Consider the following 12,827-nt stretch of genomic DNA (forward strand, 5'->3'; position numbering starts at 1 on the left):
ACATCTGGGTGATGCCGCTTAAAATGTGCTGGTGTCCTCTCTTTCATCTTGCTTTATTGTTTCTTCTTCTGCTTATGGGTTAGCTTATGGGCTCTGACAACAAATGAATACCAATACACTTTATTTATTTCACATCCACTCAAAGTCATCCTACCAATCGCAGGAGGGAGCCATGTGACGAGAGATGTCTCATCCAATCCATTGTCCTTCATTTTCATCTTCATTTTTAACTACTTATATATAAAAAGGTCTAATGGTGAGTTTATTTATGGTCTGAATTTAAACCATGTAGCATTCTGTATGTCCATGGCCTTGGTATGATTAAAGGGGTAACAGTCATGAGAAGACACGGTAGATCTAACAGGGACTAACTCAAGATTGTCCCTGGACACCGTTGAGGTCCACACAGGCCAAAGTCAGCACAACCATGACGGACAATAGGACATGAATGTATCCCCAGGCAACTGTGTCTTAAGTTGGGCCATCAGGGCCCTCTGGGACACACTGGTCATATTTCACAACTTCTCTGCGTAATGGAACCACTGAGTCTGTGTCTTGTGCGTCACAGAGATTCTCTTTTTTTTATGAAGAGGATGTTAATTTAGGCCAGTGAGGATAGATATAGTTGTGTTTCATCCTGAACATAGCAGGTCCTTTAAATCCAAAGAGTGTAGGCTTTTAAAGAACAGCTTCTTAAGTTAAAAGCAGACAGAGGTTTTGCAGTAATGACATTTAGACTGTGTAATATTGTGCCCTCCGATGTCCGATTCTTGTATCCATTAATGTCCCTTGAAATATAAAAAGCTATATTTTTCCTTTGGAGCCAGAAGGTGGTCAGCCTTTAATTCAGTGTCATTAAAATACCAGTTCTGCTGCACTGATCTTTACAGTTCATGTAGATGACATACACATGTACTGTAACTTTCTCATATGGGGATTTATGTAACTTTCTGTGGAGATTTACGGTCGACATACACTGTAGTATGACCACAAAAGCAGTTTCCTCTGGTAACATTCACAAGCTCTGATGAGTGTGACCGGTTTAAAAGATACGAGGACAGATTTACTAAATCTATTACAAATTACTGTCAGAACCACAAAACCTTGTGCTGCCACATGTTTTCAATTTAGGGTTGAGAATTTGCTAAGACTGATTCTGTAATTTGGCACAGCCACGGAGATGTCTATTATTCCATTTCGAATGTTATGCTACTAATTAAGACTTGATCCAAGGCAAAGGACGTGTTGTGTGCATGTCAGGAAAGCAATTGGGCATAACAGCAAGCTCTGCTACCGAGCTTCAGATATTTAAATGGTGTTAAATGCTGCTGCCGGCTTGATTAAAAGGTTGAGTAATTGAATTTAAAAAGACCAATAAGTGGCGCTTCCCAGACGTTCGATCAGATGCAGTTTGCTCTCCTCAAGTGATCAATCATCGTTCACATACCTGTGTCCATGCCCTCCTCTTGTGTTTTTCCACATACAGCTCAGTTGTTTTAATGCACAATCTCATTTTACTCTGTCGTGTAACCCACATTAAAGCACTGAAACACGCAATCTGACCTATAAACATCAAAAAAAGGTGTTCAGTAGAGCAACCCCAGGATGTAGGCACAGTATTCAGCACAACCCCCCACCTCTCCTCTAATGATGCTGTGTGTGACACTCAGTGTTCTTGCAAGTCACAAGGAAGTCTCATGTATTTGAGCTCAAGTCTTCAACTTTAGTAGTCTTTAACAGCAGAATGACAATACATCAAACGCAGAGAACTCACAAATGCTCTTTGAGTCAGTGTAGTAAGATTGTAGCAGATTACGGTACGAGTACAAGCATGGGAGGGGACCTGCAACACTTTAGTTAAGTTACGTAGCTGTCAGGCTATCGTTAGCTAAGCATTAACTACACTAAGAATAGCTTTAACGTTTGCTGATTTCAGAAATTAAGGGAAATTAATTGATCCGTGGATCACCTTTTAAATAACAGAATATTTTTTTTAATCCATGGGCTTGGTGGCAGGTATCAGGTAGGTTCAAGTCAAAAAGCTGAAGTCCAAATGAAGTCATGAGTCATCGATAAAGCCGCCCCCCCGCCAGTTGAGTCTATAGTCATCAAAATTGTGATTCAAGTCCACACCTCTGAGTTATAACTATATGGAACTTCTACGTTTTGAGAGCTGATATAGCTCAGTGACACTCGAGTGAAAACAGAATGGCTAAATAGCACACAGAGTGCAGGCCTTACCCTCCATGCCCTGTTAATGTGATAATGGGTTCTGCCTAAAATAGGTTGTGTGCCAGCATGGAGAGCCTGGCACTCATCAGCATCATCAGAATGCTCAAAGCGCTGTACTGAGAAACACGTCTTTTCGATGCAACAGACTTGAGAAGATGCATCCAGAGGGCAGCTGCGATGGTTTATTGATTTTGCCTGATAGATCACTCCAGAGGTTTGAAGTGTTTTTGCGCAATTGTGCCCCTATATACTTCCCATCTTCATGGCTACACCGCTGGATCATTTAATCTCCCTCCCTGTCTTCCCCAGTCATGTTAAGACTCCGTGCAGGAGACAGATGTAGCTTGGTAAGACCCTTTAGATAAATATTTAGGTTTGAAATCTGACAAACGGGCCGCATTCCAGTGTCAAGAGAGCTGTAAGCTGCCGACGACAGGAGGTGATACTTTCTGTCGAGAGGCAGAAATCATCTGACATCTTTTCTTGCGACTGCCAGGTGTGACAGTTCTCACTTTCTGCATAGACTTCCTCTTCTCTTTATGTCACTCGCTGCCGTCTCTCACTTTTAAACACTGCTTTAAATCAGTTGAAGCTTTCTTTGAATAAGGCGGAGTGTGTAAAAGTGTGTCTGCGTGAGCAGGCTCTGTGTCTGGGTTCAGACGTGGAGTACGCAGGTACGAGTGGTATCATAATGGCTTGGATGCGATTCTGTGTCTGTTGGAACGCGTGCTGTCTGGGCAAGTGTTTCGAAACCTTCCCAGCGATGACGTCTGGCCCGGATCATCAGCCCAGCCAGAGCGAGGGCGGTGGAACAGGAGAAGAACCACCTGGGTAACCTCAGCCTGCCCTCTGCCAAGAACACCAGCAGCAGGTCCAACAGGAGAATGTGGGTTTCATTTTGACAGGAGACTGCTCTATTGTGGGGGTGATTTGCAGCATGTAAAATCACTCATGTCAGTGCGCTCTGTTTCACGTTTTTTTTTCAGTTTGTGTGTCTCGTTCGATCAGCATCATCGTCATTTTCACATTGTAAGAAACTGCGTTTGTCAGTCATGTAAGCTTGTCCCGAAGTAAATCTCAAATCTCACGTTCAAGACATGCTCATGCGCATTGTGCCTGTTCTGTTCCTACATTCGCGCCGCAGTTTTTGTGAATGTGAAAAACAGCCCACTGGATCTGTACTTTTGGCTGTATTGCGAGGCTGCTGCAGCAGGGCCAAACAGCTGTGCTGCTCGGGGCAGCAGGCCACGGCCCTGTATGTTTTCTATCGACAGTGGAATTTATATGAGCCCGGAGTTACAAGCACATGAATGGGCCCCAGTGTGCTGGTTCTGTTTTGACGTCACCTCATCAGTGCGCATGGGACGCACTCGTTAAAACTGGGACACACCATGGCCCGCATGCATTTCAAAGGGAACCTAGGCGCCCTTTGAAGAAACCAGAGTGTGGTGATTTGAACAATACACAGGTCTGTTGAACTGATTTGTGCCACTATGAGTTTGTGACGATTACAGACTCAACTGTGCACTGGATCCATCCATCGATCCATCTACAATAGTATATGATGCTAAAATAGCACTAAAATATGTCAATGGCGTGATATAATAACACATGCGTTGTACATACATTAATTGAAACAGTAACACCACACACAAACATGAAATCTTTGTTCACATATATTTTATAACATTTTGAAGTACATTTTAGAAATAGAAGCTACAGTTTATAAAACCTTTCCAGCAGAAATCATTGATGGGCCAGCATCAGCCTTTTTTTCTCTAGCAGACAGGTCTATTTTATGTATAAAAAAGAATTTAAAAAAGAAACAAAAAAACAAAAAATGAAAACAAAAAAAATCGCTACATTATTTTTTGTCCTGCGCTACCTTTTAAATTCCCATGAAAGCACCAGCTGTCTGCATCTCTTGTCTTTTTATAAAATATAAATTATTGAAAAATATTCAAATGTTTGTGAACTAAATACAATAAAAATGATCTCATAACAAAAATACAGAGACACTATAAAATATACAAAAAAACAACATCCAAAAAACAAACAAACAAAAAAAAAAACAGAAAAAGAACAAAAAAAAAAAACGGTTTTCCTTCTGAATCCATTCTGAGATATGCATATGCCACAAACTACCGGTGTGTACACACTTGCCCGACTAAGGTTCATTAATACAGAGACCTGCAGTGGATTGTAATCTGTGACATTTAACAATAGTATATTTTCCTGACAAAATAAATTTCAAAATATTAACATTTCATGTAACACAATGTTCTGTTTCAGCACATTAATCTTATGAAGCCAACCGTACTAATATCATGACCTTGTGGGGGGGTGGAGGAGGAGAGAAAACATTTTCCAGGGCACTGACAACCATTACAATTATGTTAAAATCTCTTCGAGCAGAAAACACTGACATCAGAAAAGGAACCTGAACAAAGAAACAGTGTTTTGAAACCTTGACATCAACATGCAGAAATGAATGAAAGTACAGTGCAGCTTATTACTAATCAGTTTCGTTTTGTTTTTATTTTTTTGTTTTTTCTTTTGTCAGATGAAGAGTATGAGGATGAGGATGAGGGTCAGTGAGTCAGTGCTTGATGATTTTTTTTGGGGCGAACAAGCCTTTTGTTACCGATCAAACAATATGAACACATACAGCATCTCTTTTTTTTTTTTTTTCCACGCTCGGATCGGCGAAGGCAACTCTCTTTGTCCTCGGTCTGTGTGCTTTCCGACATATTAACAAAAACATGAGAGGAAAAGTCAACACTTTCCAATAACGTGAGAGCATTCTGGTCCCTGTCTTCCAACATTGTGGACGATACCCGAAGCACCGTGGCCAAAGACCTCACATGGGCTTTGGTTATTATTCCTGCTTTGTCTCTTGCTTATTTGTGTAATCTGGGTCTCAATAAAGCATTATGAAATACAATCTGTACAAATAGACATCTCAAAAAGCTATTTTCATCCATATGGGTAACATTCAGCCACTGTAAACAATAACATTGTATTCTAAGATGATATTCCACTTTGGCATTTCCCATAAGGCCAGTGTACAGCCACTGTTCCCACTGCTGCTGCCAATTTGCTCAAATGTAACCAGTGAATCTTTACGCGCGTCCTCTGAGCAAACTGCACAAAATATATACGGGTGGAATCATACACGAAGTGAATATTATTTTGGTCATAGATAAGTAGCACATTAACATAAAAATGAAATACACACGTCTGCCTTTTGTCCTCAACGCCTCTATTTTCCGACAAGGTTTGATGCTGAAAGCTGCATCCAACCACGGTGGCGGTGGAAAAGCGAGCACGCAACCCCGTGTAACGCAAACCTCCGAGCAGTGCCAACTTGCATCTCTGCTGTCAGACCTCACAAGTGAGCCGCAGATTCCTTTTCAGTCACCTTCCTCTATCCCGCACACTTCCCATTCTCTCCCGTCAACACTTTTCCTACTGCCTGCCCCTGCTCCAACACTGCATCTTCATTCTGTACTGCAGCCGCTTCCTTATGACAAAAAAAAAAAATGTACTACACAACAAAAAACAGAATAAAAAATAAAAATCTGACATTCTTAGGATTTTGCAAAATCATCCCCTAAACTGTCTCACCTGTGATTTTATTGTATAGACGGACAGACGGACAGACTATTCAAAACACTTCTAAAGCAACACCAACATGGACAGTGAACCGACAAATGATGCATCTAGTCTGCACATCAAAACAACTCCTTTTACCAAAAGGCTCCTGATTTCCCCCCACGATAAGATTGTCTACAGTTTCTTAATACTGGTGGTATATGCAAAAATGCATAAGTTTCAGTCACAATATGTGTCTCTAACAAGGTGGCTAACACGTACGTAAAGGTGAAAGCGTCAGTTTCAAAAGCAACGGCTACTTTCAGTTGTCTGTCTATCAGACACTCTGGCTATGAGTAATCTCAACAGGTCCTCAACGCCCTGCAGAGCACAGGGCCCCGTGTGTCTATAGTGTTGTCTGATAAACGAATCAGCACATTTCAGTAAAGAGGCTCCTCGAGAACAGAACTGTTGAGACTTGGCAGCTAAGGTTTGGTTCCACTGTAATACCTTCATTGACAGTGTAAGAGAAAATACCGTTTCCAATATATGCTGGGTAGGTTTACACTGGTGTGTTCTGCACATCAGTAATAATAATAATAATAATAATAATAATAATAATAATAATAATAATAATAATAATAATAATAATAACAATAATACTGGCACAGGCATACGCTCCTAAAACAACAAATTGGAAACAACACTTTTTTGGTCCAAGCTGAAAAAACTCACTCTTTGCTAAAGAGAAACTGTGAGCATGTATGTAAATATGACATTAAACCTTCCGTAGCTCATTTTCTTTCTTTCTTTTTTTTTTTTTTTTAATATTTTGGCAGCCGTTGATTTTTCTAAGCAGGAACTTTCCGCCTGCTCTGTTTACCCTAACAACGGAGTGAATCATTTTTATTTTTGCTCTTCTTTCTCTCGCTCCCCTCAGGCTCTTTCTTTCTCTCTCTCTCTCTCTCTCTCTTGGTCCTTGTCGCTCCCTGCTGTGCTACTTTAAGGCAGAAGGGAACCTGAACTCTACCCAGTAGCGCTCCGTCTGCCCTCGAGCTGCTAAATAATACCGGTATATAATCACACATACGCACACTCACACATACACACACAGATGCGCGCACACACATCTGAAATGCAACAGGGTGTGAATACAGGCTTTTTGACTTGCGCCCTCGAGACAGGAGCTTGAAGTTGACAAAGACCACAATTAGTCATTAAAAACAAATTTTTGGTCCCCCCCCAAAAAAAAAGTTTGTTTTTTTTTTTTTCTTTTTACCGACTCTATCAAACAGTTAAGACCACTTTATGAGCCACAGTCCATGTGGCTAACTTCACTATTGTGTCCACTTTCATTCGCTTCTCGGTTTTCACTCGTCTGTATCGGGCTTTACGTCCAACATTGCATGGAGCTCCTCGGGAGTGTAGCCCAGCAGGCTTTTTAAGTCACAGACAAAGCGGTAGACGTAGCGTTTCCCTGATGTCTTGTGGATGATGTTCTTGTCATAGTAGTAGCGCAGGCCACGGCTCAACTTCTCATAGTTCATCTTGGGCTTGTTTTTCCTCTTGCCCCACCTCCGAGCGACCTAAAATAACAGCAAAATCCCGTTAGCATGATTCACAAAGCACTTCAAAATAAGATGCTTCATGTGTAACAAATTACTTTCAAAGTCACGTCCACATCTTGTCGTCATGTGAGAATCATCCGCATTGTGAAATGAAACTGCGCTATTACAAAACCAGCAAACTTTGAACCCTTCCAAAAAAAAAAAAAAGACTAATGGAGCCAAACAAGGCATGCAAATGTTTTGAAGACATCTTGTTCATCTGGCTAACTGCTCAGGACCTCCCAGCGCGTGTGTGCCAGGCGACCAGCGGGGTCACGACCTCTCACCTCATCTGGGTCGGAGAGCTTGAACTCCCAGCCGTCGCCTGTCCAGCTGATGAAGGACTGGCACGACTTGTCGGTCAGCAGCTCCAGGAGAAACTGCCACAGCTGGATGGGGCCGCTGCCTGCGGAACAGATGGGAGAGAAGAAGGTGTGTGTTTCAGAAGAGAGCCAATCACACCAAGGAGAGACACTGCTGCTGGTGTGGACGCTGCACAGTGTGTGGATTTAATTTAATAAGGGTGAGCTCAAGGAATCCAACATCCAGATCCAGATCCTATTATTAGTTCAACGCTCTTAAGTGCTATATATATATATATATATATATATATATATATATATATATATATATATATATATATATATATATATATATATATATATATATACACACACACACATACTGTTAATGCAAGGATGAGAGGAAAAGTAGAATCCAGGTCATAAGGAGGACTATTTTGCTGTGTGTAAAACCGTTCAATATTCATAGCAATTATTCACTTGTGTCTGAGGAGGGACAAAGTAAACCTTCTAATCTGGGTCAGACTCAAGTACAGCAGTGGAACCAAATGTCCTCCTAAATACAACAGTCCCATTCATCACGTAGTCCCTTGTCTGCCAGTTGCCCTGTGCAGTATGTGACTCTAGAGTCTGTGTCTCTATGAGTTCCACACTGATGAAATCACTAGTTTAAAATATGAGGGGCTGCCTTCAGGCTTCAGCAGCACATCTTAAGGACTGGAACACAGACTCCCTTTCTGTGCGTGAGTGTGGGTGTGAGTGTGTGTGTACATGAGAGAGAAAAGAGAGTGGTTGCTAAGTCATCTGTAATTTTATAGTGGATTTTCTATTATTTTCACAGATAAAGAGTGATATAATAACCTGTTAAAAGTGAACTCCAGCACTATTACGAGAGGTTCTAACATCTCGCAGACAATAAAAAAAAAAAAAATAAAAAAAAACATAAAAAAAAATGGAGGGAAAGCAGAACAAAGATGAACACAAAAAAAAGGCTGGGCTTGTCTCTGAACTAGATTCACTGCAGCACACTTTGATCTTGTGGTTTTTTCGGCACATACACTAACCCACCCACTTCTGAGGCTCGCATGTAGAAATCACACCTGCCTATGCAAGTGTACCGCCTCAGCAAAAAGCTGAAGCTAAGCAAAAGTCACCTCGTTCTCTCTCTCTCTGTCTCTCTCTGTCTCTCTCTCTCTCTCTCTCTATCTCTCTTGAGTGCCTCAGAAAAACCAAATATACCCTTCTACAACACAAACAAAAGCTTTCAGGGAAACAGACGCGTGGGCTGAGCACTTGAAATGGCGCTTTGCGAGCCCTCTCTGCTCCTGTTAGGATCGGTGAAAGGTGCACGACAACAGCCAACCCGGCCTTTTCTTTCTTTCTTTCTTTCTTTTTGGGAAAAATGAGCGGCGGCGCAACACTGGGGCTCTTTCAGACAGAAAGCTTTGACTTGGCATTCCAAAAGTCTGCCACTGTAACAGCGAACCCCACATAAGGGAGATACAGTGCCCCTTCACCAGCCCCCCTGCGCTCTCACGCCAGAATGCAGGCGAACCTTTGACATAAAAAAAAAAAAAAAAGGTTCCAAAAATATGTTACAAGTCTCCACGCACAATGGGCCTCATTGAAAAAAGCACAGAGTGTGGCAAAAGGGTGGGTGGGGTGGGCGCTCGCATTCACAGCAGCTTTAAGTATCTGACCTGCGACGCACTGAATGAGCATAATGTAGCTACTTAAAGAATGCTAGGTGGAGGCTGTGGCCGCTGCTATGGATCCGGAATGATAACATAGGTACAGCCTGGAAACCTCAAAAGGTATTTGAATTGGGAACTCCAATATTTGAGACAGGCGGAGCCAGCTAAAATGCCCACCCCGACAATAAAAACAAAACAAAAAAAAAAACATATTTTCCCTCCCACCTGTAGAGCTAGTCGTGTGTGTGTGTGCATGCGAGAGGCTTGCTAACTAAGCTAACGTCACACCTCAGCCGAGGAGGGAGCGTAGTGCTGTGGAGAGAAAGCAGTTCCCGCGTGAAAGCTGTTTAAGACAATATCAGTGGGTTACCTTGAGGAACCTGGCTGTGTGTGATTTCTGGAAAGAGATGTTACTGTGGAACTTCGAAAATGTATTTCTTTGGCACTCGAGCAGAGTGCCATCTCCTTCCATTAAATCTGAGTGAAGGCGAGACGTCTCAACGGCGCACATCTCCCAAAAGTCTGCAACTCTGCGAACTGTGCCTTCAACTCGACTCAAGCAACGAATTATCAAGTCGAACCCATCTCCCCACTTTTTCTGTAAACACGGTGACGCAAATGCGAATGCTGTAATACCTGTGTGTGTGTGTGTGTTTGTGCTCTTAGACAGTAATCAGAGTATAGAGAGCGTGTCATGTTTTTTTTAGGCTGCCTGACGTTAATGTTGTTAATGTAGAGAAAAAGGGTGTAAATGGCAAATTGTCACAGGAAACCACCGAGATGAAAACTGGAGCTTCACTTATCTCTCGGCAGCCTTATCATCAGGCTCCCTGTCCTCGCCTCAAGTGTCACCTGTCACCCTGCGACTGGGACAGGAAGCCGAGCAGAGCGAGCTGTCGTAAACATCGATTTGGAATTTTGTAAGTCTGTGTTTTCATTTTGAGGTTTGAGTTTTTTTTTTGTTTTTTTTAACTCTGATTGAGGTTTCTCTCTCTCTTTTTCTCTTTTTCTCTCTCCCCCTTTCTTCCTGTATTTCTTTGTCCACCCACACACGCACACATACACGCGAACGCTCGGCGAAAAAGCCTTCCAATCTCCAAAGGACTTCACTCTCCTTATAATAACGCCCGCTCCTAATAATAGCTGGGACCAAAGTAAGGCTGCATGACGTTTTTTTGAGGAAAATTGGGGGTATTCTAGCACTCCCCCCCCGCGGTGCCCTTCTCTCACTGTGTAAAAAGCTGTGAAGGAAGTATAGTCTCCCTCAGTGGGACTACATTACCATGCATTAGGCAGCAGCCGCTCGCCAGGCTTTTGACACACAAGCTCTTCATAGTCATCTGTCGCCCCGTAATAACTGATATATGTCAGACGTCAAGATAGAAGTAGTGAATTGCGTCAGGATGTCATGAAAGACTTTTCCACATGCTGAGGTTAACATTTCGAGAGGATACAGAGTTTTATCAATGCAAGCTTCTAAAAGGCCTAATTTATGTTTTAGCCATTCGTCTTTAGCTCCTTGGTTTAGTCCAGCAGGGTGCAGGGAGCAGCGTCTAATGGTTACCAGAGGGGCTTTCAGACCGTCTTGCTTGTCTTTATTTGATTATACATACATTACAACATCTTTCCGACATCATTACAAATGAATGACTCGTTGTTCTATAAGCGCCTTTTCAACCAAGCACCGTGCAGATGACCAATTAGGTGGTGCATACCAACTTTGGGGCAGTCTGTTGGTATCTGATCTATGCATTGTTAACGGGGCTGAGAAATCTGCTTCGGGTTTCCCCTCTCCCTGAACTGGCCCTATCGCCGCCGTGTGACTACAATTTAAAAACGGGGCTGAGAAAGTCCCAAACGCTTTGGCGTTAAGAGGCGATTCAGTGTCCCCACTGGAACCGCTCGACGCTTCTCGCAATCCAGATTTCAAAACAGAAATGCATGTCAACGCGAATGAAACCCTACACTCACGACGAGAGCAGCGCGCGGGTGGTCGATTGAAAGAATTTGCCAGCCATTTTGATAATCTACTGCCGTTTCAAGCTTCTTAAATGTGACGTTTCGCTGCTTTTCTTTGAAATTAACGATAGTAAATGATGAGTCGCTTTGTAGACGCCATTTTGTGCTCTTGGAAATTGTGACAGTCCATTAAAAAAACACTTTTTTTTTAATATGTAGCAAGAAGATAGAAGAAATTGTGCAAAAAAATGCTCAACAGTGAAAATAATCATCAATGAAAGGAAATGCTTCTTCCATTCCTACTCATGACTACTGAGGTTTAATATGCATCTTATTAAAGAGTGCATGATTTGGAAAGTTTCGTGTTCACGTGTCAACACAGTTTCTAACATGAACAGGCACACCGCACGAGGCAAGACAAGTTTCCGTCTCCAGTGTTCCGAGGTTCATGTTCAGCGTTCGAGGACAGAGGCAGAATTTATGGCTCTAACCTGTTAAATGTTAAAAGTAGTAACAGTGGTAGGTTTCTTTTTTTTTTTTTTTGCACACACCCTTTTTGGACCAAAAAAAAAACATGACAGATGCTAAAATAGTGCACTTGCTTTGTAAGACATGGATCATATCTCTACATCTCACTGAACCTGGAGAACACGCGTAAACCGGCTCTTTGAGCATGTACAAGTATGTGATGTAGAGATAATTTTACTCTCGCGCTCTACGCATAGGCGGGCATCGTTTCTGCATTTCAGCCGCGTTGCTAGGACGACCTGGAAAAAAACAGGTTGAGATGCGGGCAGCAGATAACAAGGAGGTAGATGAGAAGTGAAGAGAGAGAGAGAGAGAGAGAGAGAGAGAGAGAGAGAGAGAGAGAGAGAGAGAGAGAGATCTATTGTTTCCTGTTAAGTGCATGACTTGGGCTGCCAGGGCTAAAAAGGTGTTGTGTTTTTTTGTTTTGTTTTTCCTCATTTTGGTGTAAAAGCTGTGCATTTAAGGCGCTGCCACATCTGGGGCTTTTTTTTCTGCAGAGCATCAATGAGTGTTACAGCTGCACTGAATTTCATTTCAGGGTTTTCTCTGCGTGCATTCTGTGAAAAAAAAAGACTACATAATCTTTTAACGAAGCTTCCTTTTTGTTTTTTTTATGCTTACTGAATTACATTTTGTAGCACAGGATCTTAAATCGAAAATCAATAATGGATGAATTTTCCTTTTTATGGCGCACCACTGTCATGGTTCTTTGCGCCGTGCACGCTGCCTAGCTCAGCGGTGCACTTAAATGGAGCCGAGCCATGATTGATGCTTTCCCCGCTATGACATTTAGAAAAAAAAAAAAAACCAAAACGTGTGCTGTGGAAAAAGGTCTCCAAAACGCTGCACCGCCACTTCTCGAGGTTGGACTGCCCGAAAAAAAAAAAAAAAAAAATCACAGCGTGTAAAGC

General features: G+C 42.2%; 1 protein-coding gene across 5 annotated transcripts in view; it reads right to left on the reverse strand.

The window, feature by feature from the left end:
• Window positions 1-3,895: 3,895 nt before the first annotated feature.
• The window catches only part of ets1 (v-ets avian erythroblastosis virus E26 oncogene homolog 1), a 41,453-nt gene continuing 32,521 nt past the window's right edge, over window positions 3,896-12,827 (reverse strand). For 3 of the 5 annotated variants that reach the window (XM_037075944.1, XM_037075916.1, XM_037075949.1), the window contains 2 exons: window positions 7,721-7,839; window positions 3,896-7,412 (listed from right to left, as the gene is read on the reverse strand). In XM_037075944.1, coding sequence (XP_036931839.1) covers window positions 7,197-7,412; window positions 7,721-7,839 — 335 coding nt within the window. In that variant the 3' untranslated portion in view covers window positions 3,896-7,196. The remainder of the gene's footprint in view (window positions 7,413-7,720; window positions 7,840-12,827) is intronic. The other 2 variants (XM_037075925.1, XM_037075935.1) reach the window with 1 other exon arrangement.

The sequence above is a fragment of the Acanthopagrus latus genome, chromosome 2, assembly GCF_904848185.1.
Source record: "Acanthopagrus latus isolate v.2019 chromosome 2, fAcaLat1.1, whole genome shotgun sequence".
Classification (NCBI taxonomy): domain Eukaryota; kingdom Metazoa; phylum Chordata; class Actinopteri; order Spariformes; family Sparidae; genus Acanthopagrus; species Acanthopagrus latus.